General features: G+C 54.0%; 1 protein-coding gene across 1 annotated transcript; it reads left to right on the top strand.

Moving 5' to 3' along the window:
* Window positions 1–9,213: 9,213 nt before the first annotated feature.
* On the top strand, window positions 9,214–17,562 carry Calm3 (calmodulin 3). The gene is made up of 6 exons (XM_028854913.1): window positions 9,214–9,345; window positions 13,267–13,297; window positions 15,200–15,343; window positions 15,449–15,555; window positions 15,728–15,863; window positions 15,953–17,562. Exons 1-6 carry the CDS (start codon window positions 9,343–9,345, stop codon window positions 15,979–15,981), a joined length of 450 nt encoding a protein of 149 aa, XP_028710746.1. The 5' UTR covers window positions 9,214–9,342; the 3' UTR covers window positions 15,982–17,562.
* Window positions 17,563–22,296: the final 4,734 nt, after the last annotated feature.

A 22,296-nucleotide genomic window follows, 5' to 3' on the forward strand; every position in this document is an offset into this window, starting at 1 on the left:
AGGTGTGCTCCCCCGCGGATGTTTAGGGAAGGGTACCATTTTGCATGAAGACTGTTTATGTAAGTCTGTCCTTGACAGGATAATTTGAACAAAAGAATCCGAGATTCTCTTAGAAACTGTTGCTAGCTCTGAACAAAAAGAACCCCCCAAAGAAGCCCGATTGCCGATTGGTCGCCTCCCTTATTATCTGTTGCTATGGTGACACGGTGGTTAACCCTCACCTCTGTTTTGTAGAGAATAAATACATGAGTGTTTCTCTATGAAATTGGTTGTTTTTCTTCTTCCGTGAAAATGAGGAAATGGGAGAACAATGCCCTTTGAGATTTAGACTTTAACAAGAAAATAGAGGTTCTTGTCCTACATGAATTAACAAAAGCACGAACTCAATGTGACGCAGATTTAAATCCTGGTGATGGCCCCCAAATGCAGAGCAGAGCGCCATCTGGTGGTCCGCAGTAGAATACCATGAGTGCATGTGCTACAAAGGCAACTCACCTCTATGGGGGGGGGGGGGGTGTGTGTGTGTGTGTGTGTGTGTGTGTGTGTGTGTGTCTGTCTGTCTGTCTGTCTGTCTGTCTGTCTCTCTGTCTGTGTCTATATGTGTGTGTCCGTGTCTGTGTGTGTGTATCTGTGTGTGTGTCTGTGTGTGTGCAAGACAGAGGACAATTTTTTCAGAAGTTGGTGTTCTCCTTCCATCATGCATTCTAGAGTTCAAACTCGGGTATTCAGGCTTGGCTGCAAGTGAGTGACAATTAGCCAACTTCCTGACACCTTTTTACCCTCATATTTACATAAATAAATACAGCAGTAGAGCCCCTGCCTAGAATCCCCCAGTGAGGGGCTGGGAGTGTGGCTCAGTGGTAGAGCCCCTGCCTAGAATCCCCCAGTGAGGGGCTGGGGTGTGGCTCAGTGGTAGAGCCCCTGCCTAGAATCCCCCAGTGAGGGGCTGGGGTGTGGCTCAGTGGTAGAGCCCCTGCCTAGAATCCCCCAGTGAGGGGCTGGGGTGTGGCTCAGTGGTAGAGCCCCTGTCTAGAATCCCCCAGTGAGGGGCTGGGGTGTGGCTCAGTGGTAGAGCACTTGCCTAGAATTCATTAGATCTTAGATTTCATCCTGAGTCCACACATACACACACAAAAGTAACAATTACCAATTTATTTTTCCTTTTCTTTATTTCCTTCATTTGTTTAATTTGGCTTTGGCTTTTTCACAGAGTCTCACTCTGTAGCTCAGGCTTTGCGTGAGCTCACTACGTAGCCCAGGTTGGCCTCAAAAATCATGTGATTTTGCCCCTGCCTCCTGAGCATGACAGGTATGGGATTCCATGCTCGGCTTCATCTCCCGGTTCATTAGGGTAAGTAGGTATTTGTGGCCCTCGCCAGGGGACATCTGGGGCTGCAGGCACCTCAGTGTGGACCTCCAATTCCAAACACTCCCTGCAGAAGGAAGTCCTCAGGTCTTACTGGCTGAGTGCGGGAGACATGTTCCCTCCCTCCCCGTGACTCTCCAAAGTAACCTCTCACAACAGCCGCCAGAAAATGGGCGACACAGCCAGATTCCTCTTGTAATCTCACCCGACTCCTGACAGCCCACTCTGTTACTATATCCAATTTTTTTGGACGTTGTCATTCCAAACTACGTTCAAAGAGGCTCAGACCCTCCGAGTGGACCTAAACCTTGGGAGGCAGGAAGATGATCATAAATGTGCCCATAGCGCCACCTGGTGGACCATGGTGCTAGCCGTAATTGAAGTATGCCATTCGGTTCTGTCATCTCAGCCACTCAGGATGTTGAGGCAGGAGGATTAGAGTCCTACCTAACCTACATATGCAGTGAATTCAAAGTCCGCCTGGACTGCTTATGACGATGCAACCTCAAAACTAAAAATGGAGTTGAGTGTGTGGTCTCCGCCTTTAATCCCAGCACTCAGGAGGCAAAAGCAGGTGGATCTCTGTGAGTTCGAGGCCCGTCCCGAAAAATAAACAAGCAAAAAATGTAAATAAATAAAAGTAAAGATACTGGAGATATATGGCTTAGTGGTGGAGTGCTTGTACTAGGTTCTGGGTTCAATTCCCAGCATCTGGAAAAAAAAAGAAATGAAACAAAGACAATTCTTGGAAATATAGTTAAAGGAGTCTTGTGAAGTTCTAGCATAAAACATTACTATATCCTGAGGCAAATCGCCGCCCTGAGTAAGCCAGTGGTGGTTCTGATTGGCTGTCTGCTGCCTTCCTCTGTGGCCACGGTGAGAACTGTTTCCCCTGGTGCTGTTAAAGGGCATACGTACTTGTAAGATTTTTCTCTCACCAAATCAGAAGAGGATCATTGGTTATATTATCCCGCAAACAGAACAGAATTCAAGGCCGATGTCTTTGCCCCGGATGGGGGTCAGGGTTCCTTAGTAGCGGGGTTAGGAGAGATAGAAAAAATTTTCACCAGAGAGCCCTCTAGTGGCATGTGAGTGAACTGCAGGACACCTTTTGGTCCTGTTCTCAGCATAGCCCTGTGCCCTCCAGGTTCTCTCCCCATTCTTCACTGCAGTCCTTAGCAGAGAGGTTAAGCCTTCTGCTTGAAATCACACAGCCAGGCACCAAAGGAGTGATGGTTTTCACATTTAAACCCAGGTCTTGGGGCTGGAGAGATGGTTCAGCGGCTCAACAGTTAAGAGCACTGGCAGCTCTCCCAGAGGACCCTGGTTCAAATCCCAGGGCCCACAAGGTGGCTCACAGCTGCCCGTAACTCCAGCCTCAGGAGATCTGATGCCTTCTTCTGGCCTCCAACGGCACCAGGCATGCACATGGTGCACAGTCACACATCCAGACAAAACACCCATACAGATGGGATCAAATAACAAAGTAAATTAAAAAATAAATAAATAAAGATTCAGATTTTAAAAAGCAAAAGCCGCCAGGCGGAGGCAGCGGCGGCGGTGGCGGCGGTGGTGGCACACGCCTTTAATTCCAGCATTTGGGAGGCAGAGGCAGGTGGATCTCTGTGAGTTCGAGGCCAGCCTGGGCTACAGAATGAGTTCCAGGAAAGGTGCAAAGCTACACAGAGAAACCCTGCCTCGAAAAACCAAAAAAAAAAAAAAAAAAAAAAAAAAAAAAAAGCAAAAGCCAAGAAACCCAGGTCTCTCTGACAGAGTACTTCAACGTAGAAGAACATGAAGAACATGTAGACAGAGCCAAAGGGATACACCTGTACTTTACAGGGGTCACGGCAGACAAATCTGTTGGCAAGGAGACACTCAACATCCAGGCATCTAAGACTGTCGTAGATCATGTCCTGAGCTGTTATGTCCTAAGCTCCAAGAACACGGTCCCACTAAATCCTCCTGATAATTTTTGGAAGAAAAATTATTGCAGTACCCATGCCACAGAGAAAGAGACTGAGGTTCAGAGATGCCCATGAAATCACTGGAGATCACACAACCCACAAGGCTGGGAACCAGAGCCGGGAACTTGTCGGAAACTTCTGCTCTCCCTAACACTGTTCAGGAAGGGACGTGGACAGTGAGCTAAGTGTGAGTCTGACTCAGTGCGAGAGGTGCTCTCAGGGCTGAGAGAGGTGGTTCACGCCTGTAATCCCAGCATTGGGGAGGCTGAGGCAGGAGGATTGCCATGAGCTGAAGGACAACATGAGCTACCAGAAGAAAAAGGGGAGAGGAAAGAAAGAATGAAGGAGAACTCTGCAGAATGAGTAATTTGCATATAGCTAATTTGCATATAGCTAATTGCAGTGCACTATCAAGAATATATTTTGAGTCAGGCCGTGGTGGCACACGCCTTTGATCCCAGCTCTAGGGAGGCCAGGAGGATCTTTGTGAGTTCGAGGACAGCCTGGTCTACAGAGCGAGATACAGGACAGGCTCCAAAGCTACACAGAGAAACCCTGTCTCAAAAAAAAAAAAAAAAAAAAAAAGAATATATTTCAAAACACTTGAGAGGCAGAGGCAGGAAGGTCTCTGTGAGTTCCAGGCCAGCCAGGGCCACACAGTGGGACCTTGCATCAAAAACTAGTGAAAAGAACATGCTGGGGGCTGGAGAGATGGCACTGACCCTTTCTTCAGATGACCCACGTTCCGTTCCCAGAGCCCACATCAGGTGACTCACAACTGACTGCAACTCCAGCTCCAGGGGATTTGATGCCCTCTTCCTGGCTCCCTTGGCATCAGAACACACATGGCATGTACACACAGTAATACACATACAAATTAAAATGAAATTTTTTATAATTTATTTTTTTAGTAATTCATTTGGTGTGAAGGTGTCAGATCCCCTGGAGTTACAGACAGTTGTGAGCTGCCATGTGGGTGCTGGGAATTGAACCCGGGTCCTCAGGAAGAGCAGCCAGTGCTCTTTATCTGTGAATCATCTCTCCAGCCCCCTTTGCTTTATCTTTTGAGACAGGGTCTCACTATGTAACAGTCCTGGCTGGCCTCGAACTCACTGTGTAGACCAGGTTGGCCTTGAACTTAAGAGATCCACCTGCCTCTGCCTCCCAAGTGCTGGGATCAAAAGCAAGTGCCACCGTGTCTGGAATGTTTGAAGAATACAAGTCAGCAATAAGAAGACAGCCTGGGGGCTGGAGAATTGGCCCAGAAGTTAAGAGCACTGACTCTCTTCCAGAGGTCTTGAGTTCAATTCCCAGCAACCACATGGTGGCTCACAATCATCTATAATGAGATTTGGTGCCCTCTTCTGGCAGGCATACACACAGGCAGAACACTGTATACATATAAATAGATAGATAAATAAATAAATAAATAAATAAATAAATAAATAAATAAATCTGAAAAAAAATAAAGAAGAAGACAGCCTGATTTTAAGATGGGCAAGAAATTGGAATCAACCTTCTCCAAAGTACACAGACAATGAATGGTCAAGGCACACACCTAGCGTGGCCAATCCCATTAGTTACTAGGGACATTAAATACAAACCACGATGAGACATTGCATCATAACCTCTAAGAAGGCTGTAATCAAGAAGAGAGAGGGAGCCTGAGGCCTACCTTGGTTGGCAGACTGCTTGCCTAGGGTTCACTCCTAGGGTCCATCCTAACTCTGTATAAACTAGGTGTGTTGACAAACATCTGTGATCCTAGCATTTGGGAGGGAGAGACAGGATCAGAAATTCAAGCCAATCCTTGGCTGCACAGTAAGTTCAAGGCCAGCTTGGGCTGGGTCAGACCCGGTCAGAAAAACAAACAGGGACTGGAGAGATGGCTCAGCGGTTAAGAGCACTGGCTGCTCTTCCAGAGGTCCTGAATTCAATTCCCAGCACCCACATGGCAGCTCACAATTGTCTGTGACTCCAGTTCCAGGGGATCTGATGGCCTCACACAGACATACACGCAGCCAAAATACCAATGCACACAAAATAAGGATAAATAAATTGTTTTTAAATGTTTTTAAGCCAGACGATGGTGGTGCACAACTTTAATCCCAGCACTTGGAAGACGGAGACAGGTGGATCTCTGTGAGTTCCAGGCCACCCTGGTCTACAAAGCGAGTTCCAGGACAGCCAGGACTACACAGAGAAACCCTGTCTCAAAAACAAAAAAACAAAACAAAAATAAAGGAAAAAAGAAAGACAAGAAAAATAGAAAAGAAAAATAAAAAAACCTAGCACACTCCCTTTTAAAGGTATTGCCCAGAAATTGGACATGTAATTTCCACACGCAGCCTTCGGTAGAATCCAGCCTAGGAACCACACCTAAGAGGCAGGTCACTTGGGAAATGTTGTTTTTATTCTGGTTGGCAATGCGGCTAGCAAAAACAGCAATTATTCTGGAAGATGGGAAGAACAGAACATCAGAGCAGAACACAGTGTGTGCTGCCACCGGGGGGATCCCTCACAACATCTTCCAAAGACTGGCAGTTCAGAGACGCGCTCGAATGGCGCCTAGGGCTGGGACGTGACTGTGACTGCCTTGGTGGAGTGTTTGCCTAGCATGCAGAAGGCCCTGAGCTCAATCCCAGTCCTGTGTGTGTGTGTGTGTGTGTGTGTGTGTGTGTGTGTGTTTTGCCAGGAGGTGGCGGTGCACACCTTTGATCCCAGCACTGGGGAGGCAGAGGCAGACTTGACTCTGTGAGTTTGAGGCCAGCCTGGTCTACAGAGCTGTTGTAGGACATTTGTACACTGTGTGAAGGTATATTGCTGTTATTGGTATAACAAAAAGCTGAACGGCCAATAGCTAGACAGGAGGTACAGGTGGGATTTTCAGGGAGAGAACGGAAGAGGAGGAGGAATCTAGGCACACAGGAGAAGCCAGGAGACAGGGAGAGGAAACAGGAGGTACAAGATGGAAGAGATGTAACACCATGTGACAGAGCACAGATTAATGTAAATGGATTAATTTAATTAATATAATGGATTAATTTAAGTTATAAGATCAGTTAGGAATAAGCCTAAGCTATAAGCCAAGCTTTCATAATTAATAAGAAGTCTCTGTGTCACTGGGACAGAAAAAGACACATTACACACAGTGAGCTCCAGGACAGCCAAGGCTACACAAAGAAACCCTGTCTCAAAGAACAAAACAAAATCTTTTTTAAAAATGTGCAGTTCGAAGGCGGGAGGAATGAATGGTATGTGCTTGTGATCCCAACGCTGCAGAAACTGAAGCAGGAGGATCAAGACCAGCCCGGACTACACAGTAAGACCCAGCTAGTTTGATGTCACTGTGATGCAAGCTGAGATCATCTGAGAGAAGGGAACCTCCACTGGGAAAACTCCCCCAGCACACTGGCCTGTGGACAGGCATTTGGGGAATCGTCCTGATTGATGATCAACGTGGGAGGGCGCAACCCAGGTCCCCCCCCCCACCGGCTGCCCCCGCAGGTGGTCCTGGATGATAGAAGAAGGCAGGCCCAGGAAGCCGGCAGGAACAAGCCAGGAGGCAGGGTGCTCCGTGGCCTCTGCTTCATTTTTCCCCTCCAGATTCCTGCCTTGAGTTGCAGCTTTGACTTTCCTCCTCAAGCTACTTTTGGATGTGGCCTCTATTACAGCCATAGAAACCAAAAAAGGGGGGAGGGCACATTTTATTATTATTATTATTATTATTATTATTATTATTATTATTATTATTATTGGTTGTGAGCCTAGCCTTTAACTGCTGAGCCATCTCTCCAGCCAGGGAGGACACATTTCAATATCATATTATCATATGTCAGCGGTTCTCAACCTTCCTAATGCTGTGACCCCTTTAATATAGTTTCTCATGTTGTGGTGACCCCCAATCATGTAATTATTTTCCTTGCTACTTCATAACTGTAATTGTGCTACTGCTGTGAATCGTAATGTAAATATGGATTCACGTGTTGAGAACTGCTGTTGTATGTAGTAATTCTTGCGTTACAGGCTGCAGTTTAAGTCAGTGTCAACAAGATCCTTCCTCCTCTCTGCCTCTGCTCTAGGTCAGTTTTATTCCCTTCCTTTTTAGACACATTCTCTTTCCTAAAATGAGAGCAGATTTGGGAGATGGCCACAGGTGGCATCTACAGAAAGAATGTATTCTCCCACAGCCTCCCCCTCCCGCAAAAGAAAGTTTTCTGACCCTGGAAGCTCCAGAGCCAAAAATCCAGGGAAGGGTTCTCGTTGGTTCAGCCTACATCCTGTTCTGGATGGGGCATGTGATTAGCCTCGCTGGATTAACATGTCTGTCTCTCAGTCGATCACAGTGGTGAGAAGGTGATGTACAAGACAATGTCAACTCTTGCCGGAAGGCCATGGTGCACACCTTTTATCCCAGCACTCGGGAGGCAAGCAGATCTCTGAGTTCGAGGCCAGCTTGATCTACAGAGTGAGTTCCAGGACAGCCAGGGCTATACAGAGAAACCCTGTCTCAGAAGAGGAGAGTGAGAGAGAGGGAGGTAGAGGGAGGGAGGGAGGGGGGCAGTGAGGGAGGGAGAATGTCAGCTCCTATTCTAAACTAGGGAACTGTACAGTAGTTATATACTGTGCTGTACAATAGTCTCAGCTACCCATATTACCAGTTCTTTTTCTTTCCGTGTCTTGAAGCCTGGAAATAAGAAGTGAGTTACACTGTCTAGAGGATCAGAGACTGATTTAGAAGTGTGGTGTCCCCAGCCCAGCCAAGCACCAAATCTCTGCATACAGCTTTGCCCAATGTCAAAAAATGAATGAATGAAAAGAAATCCTGCATCCTGAGATTGTCCTGGGTCCAGATCCTGAGAGGATCAAGAGCCAAGTGGCGATTCCTACATATTGCTCTGGTGCATCTTTTAAATTCGTGTTTGTTTGTTTACATTTATACAGCGCGCATATGGAAGTCAGAGGACAACTACTTATGGGAGTCTGTTTTCCCTTGCACCCCGTGAGTCCCCGGGATCGAACTCAGATGGTCGCACTTGACTGCAAGCGCCTTCAGCCGCTGAGTCATCCCAGCACACTATACGGGTCGAGGGTGGAACCTTCAGGAGATGGACGGAACCTAGAAGACCCGGCCACCGTGAAGAGCCGGGCCAGGCAGGGCTTCCAGACCCCTCGGCTTTGGATTAAACCATCTAGTATCGGCTCAAGGGGAGAGAGAAGAAAGGCCTTCTGCGCCTTTCTCCAGCCCTTTTGCTACTTCCAGGCCGCAGAGACGACGTATTGGCGTCTGCAACACCCGCTCCGTTTCCGTCTTCGTCTCTTTATGGCCCGCGGCTCCACCGAGCCACACAGCTCGTGCCGTCCCGTCCCGTCCCCCACCCACCCACCGCGCAGTGGCTCGCCCCAGTTTGACGCATTGCAGGGAAGGCCGGACCAATCGGAGTTGCGCTCTCATTTCCGCCACGAGGCGGGCCCAATAGCGGCGCGGCTCACAGAGGGACGCGTCACTCCCCGCCAGCCGGTGCCCCTCCGCCAAAGAGCACAGCTGAGCGGCGGCAAGAGGCTGAGCGCGCGGAGGCCGAAAGTAGTCCTCGCGGCGGCCGCGGAGGCGGGAGCGCGCGCGGGGAGGGGAAGGGGGAGCGAGCGAGCGCGCGCCCGGCGGCACATTCCTGGGGCTCTGTGCAGAGGGGCCGGCGAGCGCGCGCCGTCCCGGCGCGGAGGGATCCGGAGGAAGCCGCAGTGCCGCGGGGGCGCGCGGGCCGGCTGGGGCGGGGCCGGGCGAGGCGGGGCGCGCGCGGCTGCCGTTGAGGGACCGTTGGGGCGGGCGGCAGCGGCGGGCGGCGGCAGCGGCAGCGGCGGCGGCGGCGGGCGGGCGGACGGGCGGCGGCGGCGCGCGCTGCGGGCAGAGAGTGTGGAGGCGCGGACGCGCGGCGGAGCTCGAGCTGCTGCAGCTGCTGCCGCCGCCAGAGGAACCTCGATCCCCGAGCTCCGGACACCCGGTGCCTCGCCATGGTGAGTGAGGCGGCCGAGGTCGGGAGGGGAAGCGCCCCAGAGACGGCGAGCGAACCTTGGGCGGCAGAGGCCGGGCCCCTCGGGATCTCCCAAGCGGCCCTTGGGACTTCTAGAAGCTACTTTATCACCAGGTGGAATTGGTGGGACCCCCCCCAAAAAAAACCAGACAACCTGAGGCTTCAAATGGGGAACACCGGGACACCCTTTCCCCCTACTCCCCCCCCCCCAAAAAAAATCAGCATTCGGATCCATCACGGGACGCTGGGTCCCAGGATCACATCCTTACCCCAATAGGAAACGCCGGCGATGAAGACTTTGGTTCCTGGAGGGGTGGCCGTGGGTAGCGGAGTCGGAGTGGGAGAGGGGGGCCGATCGGTTCCTAGGGGGTGTTCTGCAGAGGAGAGGATAGATGGAGCTGGGATCCGGGGGTCACTTCTGCATACCAGACCCCGGTGGGGGAGGGGTCTCCAAGGACAAGCATTGCTTGGAAAAGGAGGAGGAGGGAGGAGGAGGAGGGTCAGGTGCAGGCTGAGGTAAGGAGGAGCCCGAGGTGGGTGGAAGCAGAGGCTAGAAGATGCTCTTGGAGCCTGCGGGGATCCAGAGGGGGACTGAGGGGGATTGGGGTCTTAGAGATGTTTTTAAAGGAGCAGGGATGTGATCACCGGTAGTGGGGGAACCAGGGAGCCTTGTGGAAAACTTGGTGGGGGGTAGCTGGGAAGGATTCTGAGGTTAAGGCTGTTGCACTAGGAAGAGAGATCGAAGGGAGGGCTGGTGAGGCAGTGTTTTGTTTGGGTCGGTGGCGAACGGGGTTTCCAAGGTGAGGGGGTGGGGGAGGACTTGAGTTTGGGTGGGGGGGGGTGAGATTGGACAGGCTTCCAGAGGAGCGACGGGGGAGACAATGAATGGTAACTGAGGGAGGCCTAGGTTTAGAGGTGGGTGTCTCCAGGGAAGGGTCCTGCCACAAAGGCTGCTGGTGAGGCTGGGTTGGTAGTGGGCTGCTGCTGCAGAGGATCTGAAGGAGGAGCTGTGAGGTCCCCTTTCCCTGGGAAGAACGGGGCTGGGCCAGGCTGAAGGCAGTGGGAGCAGGTGGGTGGAGTTGCTCCGGTCCCCATTGTGCACTGAAGCTGCATGAGATGGGAGTGGGGTCAAAGTTTGGGGCGCACCCGATGAGCTACCTTGCTTACAGCCAGGAAGCCTAGCCCCCTCGTTGTCCCTTGTAAGCCAGGAGGTGTCTTTCTCCTCCAGCCCCGTGCACCTGCTTCTCCTCGCTGTGCCAAATGACAGTGCAATACAGTACAGTGTGGTGTCGGTGACAGACGCCTGGTCCCATCCCCTCAGGGCGGGGGCAGCAGCGCCTGCTTCTCCAGAGACCTCCAAGGGACCCTCTCATTGGCTTGAGAGCCCCTCGTTCTATCAAGGCCTCTTCCCCAGCTCCCCACAGCTAGAGCTTCTAGAGGCAAACAGCAGACTACTTCTCCCCTGGTCCTGCCACCCACAACACCCCCAGCCCCCCCCAGGCTCAGCCTGGGAACCGTGTGCACCACCCTCCCTGGCAAAGCTGGGGAGGACAAGCAGCCGCCACCATGTATCAGATCTCATCCTGCTGACACAGACCTGAGGGCTCCTCTTGCCACCACCCCATCTCCCCCCCAGCAGAACCTTGCTAAAGGGGCCCTGCAGCTTGGGCAGCTGCCAGCAGCCCCCACTCCCCGCCTCCAGAGGAGGGTCCCAGCTTTGGCCCTGACCGGTTTTTCTCTTTCTGTGTGTAATCAGCAAGGTATGGGAAGGAAGAGTCCCTGGTAACCGGCCTTGGACTTTGGCCTGAGCGTTGTGACTCCTCTCCTTGGCCCGGGTGAGGGGCCCTGGCCTTGGGTTCTGAGCTCACTTAACACTGCTTTCTGGCACCCTCTGGGGGCTGGGGCAAGACAGAGAAATAATCCCCTTCCCCCTCCCCACCTCAAGCTGCTTTTCCTTGTCCAGCCGCTCCCTGGAGCCTGAGATGAAGGTCTGGGAAGCTGGAGAGGAGCCTGGTTCTCCTGCGGTGAAAGCTAAGGATCTGGGCTGGGAAGGGCCTCCAGCAGTAGTCAGACTCACTTCTCGGCCATCCGTTTTCCAGGCCAACAGCCCTGCCTTTCTGTCTGTGGCCTTCCGTTGATGGAGCAGGGGCAAGGGCTCCCGCATGTCAGGCCGAGTGTCTGACAGGCCTCCCCAGAGCCAGAGCCACGCCTATTTGCAGCAACCGTGACAGTGCCTGCTCTGCAGCTTCCAGCTCCAGAGCCATCCTCGGCCATTCTGCAGCCTGCCTCGGTGTCACCAAAAGGGGAAGAGGCCAGGGCTTCTTGCAGACAGCACTGTGTGACAGGAAGGTCCCTGAGTGGGCTGGCTTTTCCCATCCTAGGCCCACGGATGGAAGAGAATGGAAAGCAGATGGGCCCCAGAGCTGGCCTCCCCTCCCCCAGCACAGGCTGGCCTCGGGAACCAGAAGCCCATTCTCTTCTCCCTTTCCGGAGCAGCTCGCACCAGTGTCCTCGGGTGTCAGAGCCAAGGGGTGGGCCTGGGCACCTTTGCCGGCCTCAGCTCAGGAGGGCCATTAGAACAAGGACTCCTTGGCCCGGGTCACAGGTCGGGGTTAGGAAGCCCACCACTCTGAGTCATTTCTGATAGCTGTACAGAGGACTAGCCATTAGGCCTTCACGTCTACCTTTCTTCTCTCCCTCCTGCGCCCCCTCCCAGCCCCTCCGCAGACATCTCTCCTCTGATATCTCATGTTCGGGACTAGGTCTCCAGTTCCTCTCCCTCCAGATTAAACAGTGTCCCCCGGTGTGCATCGTTTATGAATATGGAGGAGGGTGGGCTATCGCTTTTAAGAGCGGCTCACGGGTTAGGGATAGGCAGAGGTTTGTGGCCTCTGCTGGAAGCTCCCGAGCCTCAGTGGAATGCTCTGGGTGCCTGCCATAGTTCACTTCCGTTTCTGGCCTGCAGGCTCAGGCCCGGAGCCTGCTGTGGCCTTGTGCCCCTTGCCCTCATGGGAAAAGGAAAGGAAGCCTCATGGACCACAGTGGCCCGGGGATGGTGGAGATTCCTCAGCAGGATTCACACCCCAGAAAAGAAAACCGCCCTTATAACTGTTAGAAGTTGGGGCCCAGCACCCATTCTGCTCCTCCCTCGAGGACCTCCACACAACCCCAGATGCAACAGGGGCTGTCTGCTGTGGCTGGCCAGCCGCAAGTAGCCTGGACTGAGAAGGGTTAAAAACTGCAGCGCTTAATCTGGAAGGCTGAAGCCTAAGCAGACTTCAGTCCTGTGCCCCCGGCTGCCTGCTGCAGTCACTCCCCACAGAACAGAATGGTGCTCTGCGCCTGCCCTGCCTGTGAGGGGTGGAGCAGCCTTCCCCCACCAGGGTTCTTCCAGGCCCTGGAACAACTTGGAGACACCAGCTAAGAGAGATGTTGCCACATGAGCCTTGCTGCCCGGGCCTAGTCCCTCCAACTAGGTGACAGAAGCTAGCAAAGATAGCCGTGGGCAGCTTCCTCCGCCCTACCCAAGGACTACTGGCCTGTTTTGCTTTGGAGCCTTCTAGAGCGCTTGATGAGGCCTCTAGGGCAGCTGCTTCTTGCCTCAGCCTCTGGGGCTCCCGAAGTGAGACCTTAACGCTGCATGCACTGCGTCCAGGCTGGGATTGGAGCAGCTCTGCTGCTGAGGCCGGGTGCTTCTTCAGCCCTGCCTGTGGTTGTAGCCTGCCCCGGCCCCTGACCCGTGGGTCCTGACTGTCCCAGGCCCTGCCTCCCGCAGGCTCTTCCCTTAGCCAGCAGGTGCATCTTATGAAACTGGCCCCGGCAGAGGGGGCAGGGGCAGGGGCAGGAGGCCGCCTCCAGGGTGGGTGGGTAGCCCAGTGACTTACTCTCCTTCCTCCTTTTCCAGGCTGACCAGCTGACCGAAGAACAGATTGCAGGTGAGTGTGCCACTCTCCCAAGCCAGATCTTAGCCAGCCCCTGCATCTGATGAAATATGTGTCCTCATCACCTCATGCCAGGCCTGCGGCTAGAATGTCGGTGTGTGAGCAGAAGAGCTTAGCGGGGCGCTGCCACACCTACCCCGCGGCCCTGACACAGCCCTCGGCTAGGCTGCAGGGGCTGTCTGTCCTCCCCGACACAGCTCACGGGCCTTGGAAAGAACCTCCCTACAGAGCCCACCCAGCTGTCAGCCCTGCCTCCCTTGCTATAGGCTGGCCCTCCTGCTCCGCCCGGAAGATGGCTGGCCACTCCCACCTCCACGTGCTCCCTTGCTTCTCTCTCTCCCACCGCTGTCCTTGGGCAGCAATCAAGCTTCCCTGACTCCACTCCAGGCAGGCGGCTCCTTTCTCTTACTCCCCGCTGCCTGTGTGGTACAGGCCTGTCTGATGGGCCACAGATGACCTGTTCTCCTTTTCTGTTGGTGCCTGGCACCAGGAATCCATTCCTAGAGCATAGGACTTGGTTTTGTTGGTTGCTGCCATAGCCTCAATGCCTGGAGCCTAGTAGACACCCCATAAATTCTTCCTGCACAAACGATAATCATGTACCTCCCATAAGCTAAGCAAATCCCTAGACCCCGTGTGGTTTATTTTTGTGGCTCCGCCCCCCAACCCAAGCCCCAGGAAGACCAGCTGCAGGACGGATGGAGCCCTGGACTCTGTTTCTGCCCCTCCACAGCCTGAGGCAATTCCTGGGATATCTCCTAACCACAGGTGGCTGCAAAGCTGACCAGAGGCCAAAGTAAGAGGAAAGGTCTCTGCCCCCAGCTTTGCTGGCTCCAAGGCCAAGGTGTTAGAAGAGGACCTGCTTTCTCAGAGTCACACGTTGGCCTTGGGCAGGAAGAGACCCACCAAGGAAAGCAAAAGATTAGACTTGTTTATTGGTCATGAGCTCATGGGTCACGTGACCCACTCTCTACTGCCTGCCCCACCCCCACCCCCAGCAGCCAGGCCTCGGCACAGGGAGATGACAGCATCCCCAAGGAGACTTGGACTGTTTCCCCGGGGCCCAGAAGCTCGAGTCACAGCTGCCCAGCAGTGCGTGTCCCTCCCACGCCACCTGCCATCCCCAACCTGGCCCTCCTGTAACATAAGCACACGCCTCACTTTTCACCCTGAGCCTGCCCATTAGCAAAATGCCCACCACTCCCCTCCACCACCCCCACCCCAGCCCACAGCCTCTGAGAACAGGCTGCCAGGCATCTGTTCTCAGAGGGTGTGGGGGTGGGGAGCTCTGGGTGCCAACGTGGGCCCGGTGGGAGGGCAGGAGCCACATGCTTCTCTCCCTCTCCTGATGCTGTGGCCCCAGCTGTGGTCTTCCCACTCAGCACCCCACTCCTGGGCCGCCTGGCTTGTCAGCCATCCCCCTTTGCCTCCCTCCCTCCCTGTCCCATCAGCCAAGCCCCGCTGCAGACCAGCCCACAGGCCACCGCCCCAGGCTCGACTCCTCCTCCGGGAGCACCCACGGTGGGGACTGGGCTGGCGGTGCCCAGCAGAAGGAATGGGGTGCCACGTTTCCTTTTGAGGCTGGCCGGCAGCCTCGGCAGCCTCCCCTTCCTCCTGCCAGCTCGGCTAGGGAACTTCAGGTGGAGAGTTGTCTTGCCTGTTACCCGCTCCATCCCTTTGGTCCAGGGCATCATTTGAAAGACATGGAGAACTATCAGAGGACACTTGTCAGGCCAGGTCACTCGGCTCCATGGGCTGAGGAGGGAGTGAAAGAAGGCAGGGGTACACTGAGGAAGTGGGGCCCTGACCTGAGGCCTGGCCCCGCATCTTCCTCCTCCACCTGGAAATAGGTGACTCTAACCTCTGGGCTCCTGGCACATTCCTTTCCCTCCCCAGAGTTCAAGGAAGCCTTCTCCCTCTTCGACAAGGATGGGGATGGCACCATTACTACCAAGGAGCTGGGGACTGTGATGAGGTCGCTGGGGCAGAACCCCACGGAGGCCGAACTGCAGGACATGATCAATGAGGTGGACGCTGACGGTGAGCTCCTGCGAGCCAGCCCACCCACTCTGCTCACTCGTGACCTCGGAACTATTACCCCTCCTACAGGGCCCTAGGTAACTTCTGCCTCCCTCCCTCTTCCAGGGAATGGGACCATTGACTTCCCAGAGTTCCTGACCATGATGGCCAGAAAGATGAAGGACACAGACAGTGAGGAGGAGATCCGGGAGGCCTTCCGTGTCTTTGACAAGGTAAGCAGTCCTGCTCAGAGCCCTGTGACGGATGCCGGACAGCAAGCCAGGGGCCCCTCTGCGCCTTGAGAGCTCCTTCACCCAGATGGGGGGGAGGCCGTTGGCAATCCCTGCCCACCACAGCTCTCCAAGCAGGGGAGCCTGAGTGACAAGCCCTGTCCCCAAACCCCAGGATGGGAATGGCTACATCAGTGCCGCCGAGCTGCGTCACGTCATGACGAACCTGGGGGAGAAGCTGACGGACGAGGAGGTGGATGAGATGATCCGAGAGGCTGACATTGATGGAGATGGCCAGGTCAATTATGAAGGTGAGTTGTGTTGGGCAGGTCCTCCGGGCCCCCGGAGCTGGGAGGACCGCGGGGTTCAGCCTGTGATGGACTCGACTCTCTCCTGGCAGAGTTTGTACAGATGATGACTGCGAAGTGAAGGCCCGGGCAGCTGGCCATGCCCGTTCTCCTGATCTCTTCTCGCGCTCTCCTCTCTTCAACTCCCCTGCGTTCCCGGTTCTAGCAAACACCAATTGATTGACTGAGAATCTGATAAAGCAACAAAAGATTTGTCCCAAGCTGCATGACTGCTCTTTCCCCTCCTCCTGACTGTCCCTCCATGCCCCTCATCGCTTCCTTTGGCCTCCCCCTTCCATTCCCATTTTCCAGGCCTGATGCATTCATAAGGTGAACCCATTGCCCTGGGGAGCCTCTGTCCTCCTCCTGCTCCTCCAGCCCGGATGGCTCTCCTCCGTTTTTGGTTTGTTTCCTTCTGTTCGCCCTTCTTTGGGTGCTGGGGTGGCCACCGGCCCTGTCCCTGCCCAGTGGGGAGGGGAGCGAGGCCTTTGCCAAGTGGAGGAGCATGTCCTCTGCCACTGTTGCATGCACCCCGGCCCTGTGATTCTGTGTGCAAGCCCAGCAGCCTGTGAGGCAGGGTGCCAAGAGGGGGTGTTCCAGGACTGAGAGAGTCGAGGAAGTGTGGCAGTGACTGGATGTGACCCAGGATGGGGCTAGGGGGTGGGAGGGTGGGGAAGGGGCAGGAAGGCCTTGGAGGCTGACATGCTTTCACTACTGGAGGGGGACGGACAGAGCGGACAGCACTCGGGTCTCGCTGGCGCTGTTCTGAAACCATCTGGCTGGCTTTCTGAGGTCAGGCTGGGTGGGGGGCTGTCATTGGCCACGCTGCCGATCACACTTGCCCTCACCCCTCCAGTGATCTCACGCTGTTCTGTAAATACCTGGTGCTAATATCCCATGCCGCTCCCCCATGGCGCCCCCAGCCACCTGCCCAGTCCAGGGCTGGTCCAAGAATGATGTGGGGGATGGTCGCTGTGTAATGTGCTGGTGATCTTTTTTCTTCCCCTTTATGCCCCTCAGAACTTTGATTTTGTCCCAAACCTGCCGGGCCAACTAAAGGGTGGGGAGAGGGGAGACGAGCCCCACCATGCTCACAAGAACCAACCTGCAATAAACACTTGTGTGGGCCGCCGCGCAGAGCACGCAGCGGGCACCTCCTGCCCCTCCGTGGTGACTTGGCATCGCTTTCTGCCCGCCTCTGCCCTCGCCCTGCCTGTCCTCCTCCCCAGCGGAGAGCATGATCCGCGCCCTTGCTTCTGACTCTAGCCTCTGGGACGTCTGTCAGTCAACGTGGGCAGTCCAGTCTGGGTTCCTTTCCTTTCTCTGTTCTCCTCTGGCCCCCCAGGGCAATCACGTTGCTTTTGCTGGGACCTGCCCAGCTTGAGACTCTTCTCCATCCCTTGGCGCCAGCCTTGAGGGAGGGAGGGAGGGACAGGGCATATCGGGAGACCCAGCCAAGAGGTGAGGGTGAGGGCAGGTAGGCGTGAGGCTGTGGACTTTGCGGAATGTTTCGGTTTTGTTTTTTGTTTTTTTGTTTTTATTTTGTTTCTGTTTTTTTTTTTTTTTTTTTTTTTTTTTTTTTTAAACCGGGCAATATTGTGTTCAGTTCAAGCTGTGAAGAAAAATATATATCAATGTTTTCCAATAAAATACAGTGACTACCTGTCTGGACTCTTCCATCTATCCTCAGCCTTCCTCTGTGGACAGGTCGCCAAGGGCAGCTTACTGCCCTGGCCCGGAAGTCTGGGTCTGTGTGTATGACTGCAAAGATCGGCCCACCATCGGAGAGCTCCCGAAGGCACCCGACCCAACATCAGGGAGGATACTACAGCCAGAGGGGACAGTGGGACCCTGTGACATCAGGAGAGCAGGATGTGAAGGCCAAAGAACAGCAAGGCTGGGTGGGGCAGAGGGTGACAGGTCCTTCATGGGGGGCCTCACTGATGACCCCCGGGGTGGGGGGGGGCAGGGCACTGACAGCATGTGGAATAGCAGTTCAGCAGAGGGGGTTGGACTTGAGCAGTGTGGCTCTCCCCTAGGGCAGGCAAAGCACCCGAGTTCAAGGCCAGCCTGGGCTTCAGAGAGACCCAGTCTCCAAACAAAAACTGAAAAGCTCCAATCAGTTGTAAAGCACAGCAACTTGCTGGCTTCCTGTCCTTCGTGAGGCTGTGGGGAGAGAAGGCCCCCCAGCTGCAGTAGTGGGGACGTGTGAGAGCGTGCACGGGAGAGCCTAGCTGCGGACCCCTCTCTGTGGGCCCCTCGTCACTCCTGATTTCAAGGGCTGGGCTTTAGATAGAGACCACTTCTTCTGGGGGCCAGAGACAAAAGCCTGAGAGCCCAGACTTGGCCCTCTAGAGCCACGTAAAAAGCCAAATGGCCAGCACTCCTGTGGTAAGATGGGATGCACGGATGGTGGCGAGTGCTGAGAGACCCTGCTTCAAAGCGAGGTGGAGAACAACCTGCTGACCACCTGCAGGACAGCATGTATACACCCGCCCTCCTGCAGGATAGATGAGGCCCCGTGGGCCACATCCTGCTTAGTGGAGCAGACTGTTTCCCTAGGCCCCAGTTTACTAGAATGGAAAATAATTCCTGAAATATTAAAAATAACCTCCAGGTTGTACCACCCCGTGTTTGCATCCCCACCCAGGCCAGGTGGCCCACACTGGTTGTGGTGGGCATGCTCTGCCTTAGGAGCTGGGGACTTTGGTCTTTTTCCAGACAGGAGGCCTATGCAGGTAAAGCGTCCCACTTCTTGGAAGTGGCGTGCAGAATCAAACTCCCCCTCTCCTATTCACTGGGCTTCCAGATGCCAAGCACTTAACCACAGCATCCCCCACCCCCACCCCCACCGCCTCTGCCTCTGTGAATCCTTACTGGGGTTTGGGAAGACTTAGTCCTCGGAAGGCAGGCCACATTATTAGATAACCATCACGCTGCCCCCTCTTGTCTTTCACAAACCCAAGACAGACACCACACTCAGCTCCTGCCAGTCCCAGGGTGAACAGTGAGGGCTGGCAGCTGCAGCGCAAAGCCAAGGAAGGGCTTGTGGGGGAGTCGTGTCCAGGTCAGGCTCCCAGATCTAGGCCAATCAGGACCTGGCCTAAGACAGGAGGAGCCACAGGTGCCAGGCAGGGTCCTCTCGCCTCCCAGAGGCAAGGGGCAGCTCATGAAGGGAGCCGAGGCCACTTCTAAGTGTCATTCTCAGTGTGACCAGCAGATGGAGCCGCGAGGACAGAAGGCCTGCCGCTGGGGCCTTGGGACTGGCGCATATTAGTGTTGTGTTATTGTTTCATTGTTCATAATAATTTAGCCATTTCCCCCATAGGTTCTGGGGCACTGTATGGAATTACTCCCAGCGGGTCACAGCCGCTTTCTGCAACCTGTTCTTTAACTTTGCTTTTCTGTGCTGGAGATGGAACCTGTGGTTGTGAGCATGGAAAAAATTCCCCAGGACTTAGTCGTGTGTTACTTAAAAAAAAAAAAAAAAAAAAAAATCACTTATGTATTATTTATTGGTTTTTCGAGGCAAGGTTTCTCTGTGTAGCCCTGTCTGTCCTGGAACTCACTCTGTAGCCCAGGCTGGCCTCGACCTCACAGAGATCTGCCTGCCTCTGCCTCGTGAGTGCTGGCATTAAAAGTGTACGCCACCACTGCTGCACAGCTACTTTTTCTTTAATTTGGTTTGGTTTGGTGTGGTGTGGTTTGAGAGAAGCTCTCATGTAGCCCAGGCTGGCCTGGAACTATGCTCCTGCCTCCACCTTGAGTGCTGGGACTGAGGCCTGTACCACCAACCACGCTCAGCTTCCTAGGGTGCTGGAGTTGGCCCCGAGGGCTGGGGGCACACTAAGCCAGCAACTCCACCAGCTGAGCCACATCCCCAGCCTGCCTTTGAGACAGCGTCTTGCCAGGTAACCTAGGCTAGCCTCCGACTTCAGGCAATCCTGCCTCGGCCTTCCAAGTGCAGAGATGAAAGGTTTTTGTCACATGCCCAGCTCATTCGTGTGTCAGTCAGTCCAATGCTAGGAAGAAAAGAGAGTAAGAGGGCTGGTGAGATGGCTCAGCAGATAAAGGAGCTTGCCACCAAGCTTGCAGCCTGTGTTCGATTCCCGTCACCGACAAAGTGGTGAGAGAACTGGTTCCTGGAAGTTGTCCTCTGACGTCCGTCCATGTGCAAACTGTGGCATGGGCACACACACACACACACACACACACACACACAAACAAACAAACAAATAAAATAAGTGTAAAGACTTGTAAAGAAATGAATAGAGGGGCTGGAGAGATGGCTCAGAGGTTAAGAGCACTGGCTGCTCTTCCGGAGGTCCTGAGTTCAATTCCCAGCAACCACATGGTGGCTCACAACCATCTGTAACGAGATCTGGTGCCCTCTTCTGGGCTGCAGTCATACATGCAGACAGAACACTATATACATAATGAATAAATACATTTTTAAAAAAAAATGAATGGAGAAATTTTATAATTAATGAAGTCAGAAGACATGGAAGTTGGGAATGGTTAATTGGGAAGGGGGGGTCAGCAGAGTGGAAGAGGATGAGAGGGGGTTCTGGGAAGAATTGACGGCAGTACATTGTACACATTGTGCAAATGTGGGTGACACCCACCCCCAACAGGTGCCTGGGATCCCCCCCCCCCGCACACATTCATGTCCCACGTCCTAACTGTCCACAGCACAACTTGTAATTTGGTGTTTGAGGTGCTGCTTCCTGTGACATGTTGATGTGATTATACAATGGCCCCGCTGGACTGTGAGCAGAGTAGCGCCCGACCGTGCCCTTGTAGCTCCTCAGACACTGAGTAGCCTCTCGCTCCCAGGGGGGCTCAAGGGAAAGCATGATGAATTAGGAACACACAAGAGGCCGGAGAAGCCAGTGAGGCACTGGACCTCCAGGTCAGAACCGAAAACGCAACAGAAGCACTCCCTGCTACTCGGCTGGATTGCTTCCTAAATCCTTAGCCCAGCACAGTCACCACCTCCGGGAAGCCCTCCCTGGTGTCCCTATGCCCTTCCTGAGCCCTGCCCACTCCCACACAGGGCTGTCTTCCCGCACTGAAGAGGGAGCCCAGGAGGGCAGAACCAGGGTTATGTCTGTCACTGCCATGTCCCCAACATCACAAGGGACAAGCCAAGATGGGTGAGAGGGTAGACATAGGTACACTCTGGCGGGCTGCCATCCTGGGACTGAAAGGGGTCAGAATGAGAGGAAGGAGGAGGGGAAGTTTAAGTATGACCTTTTTTCCATTTTCTAGGGTGCTAAGTGTTGACACCAGAGGTTCACACTTGTGAAATGCACTCTCCACCCCTGAGCAGGAAAACCCCTGCCTCCTCCCTTGTACTGAAGATTGAATGTCAAGCCCAGGGCCCCAACTAGGCAAACGATGACCACTGAACCACATTTTATTTTTATTTGTTTGTTTATTTCTGAGACAGGGTTTCTCTGTGTAGCTTTGCACCTTTCCTGGATCTCGCTCTGTAGACCAGGCTGGCCTCGAACTCACAGAGATCCGCCTGGCTCTGCCTCCCAAGTGCTGGGATTAAAGGCGTACGCCATCATCGCCCAGCCCATTTTTTTTTTTTTTTAAATTAAAGCCAGAGCTAGCCTTACACTCTCTGTTGCTGGGGATAGACCTGGACCGCCTAACCTCCTGCCTCTGCTTCCAAAGCAGAGATGACAAGTGTATGCCACCATACTCTGCTCCTCTGTTTTCAGACAGGGCCTTCCTACATAGTCTAGACTAACCTCAACCTCTCCAGCACCGAGACTGCAGGTATGAGGCCCCACCCCCACCCCCCCACCCCCTGCGCTCAATTGAACTTTCTGTTTTGTTTTCTTTTTTCAAGACAGGGCTTCTCTGTGTAACAGCCCTGGCTGTCCTAGAACTTGCTCTGTAGACCAGGCTGGCCTTGAACTCACAGAGATCCACCTGCCTCTGCCTCCCGAGTACTGGGATTAAAGGTGTGTGCCACCACCACCCGGCCAGCTGACTTTTTATTAATAACTTCAACTGATATATTAGTATTCTGCTGGGATTGATATGAAGTTAGGCATGGTGACCTACACCCGTAATTCCAGCCTAGGGAGGTAGAAGGATCAGGAATCCTCTGCTACATGGCAAGTTCCAGACCAGGCTGGGCTCCGTGAGACCCTGTCCAAAAGTTTTTAAAGTACTCTGGGATGATGATTCAGTGGGTAAAAGGCTCCGGTGGCACAATCATGAGGTCCAGATCCCAGCACCCAAGCAAGCTGGGTGTCCCAAAGCACCTGTAACTCCAGCCCCCAGGAGTCCAGCGCCCTCTTGGCTTCTAGATATGCAAAGATGTACACATGTGTATTTGAGCTCACACACACACACACACACACACACACACACACAC

The sequence above is a fragment of the Peromyscus leucopus genome, chromosome 1 (genome assembly GCF_004664715.2).
Source record: "Peromyscus leucopus breed LL Stock chromosome 1, UCI_PerLeu_2.1, whole genome shotgun sequence".
NCBI classification, from domain to species: domain Eukaryota; kingdom Metazoa; phylum Chordata; class Mammalia; order Rodentia; family Cricetidae; genus Peromyscus; species Peromyscus leucopus.

Bases quoted from the DNA above. Each gene is read 5' to 3' on its own strand.
- Calm3 (XM_028854913.1), top strand. The intron at 13,298-15,199 runs GTGAGTGTGCCA...TTCCCTCCCCAG, and splicing joins GACCGAAGAACAGATTGCAG to AGTTCAAGGAAGCCTTCTCC. The intron at 15,864-15,952 runs GTGAGTTGTGTT...CTCTCCTGGCAG, and splicing joins TGGCCAGGTCAATTATGAAG to AGTTTGTACAGATGATGACT.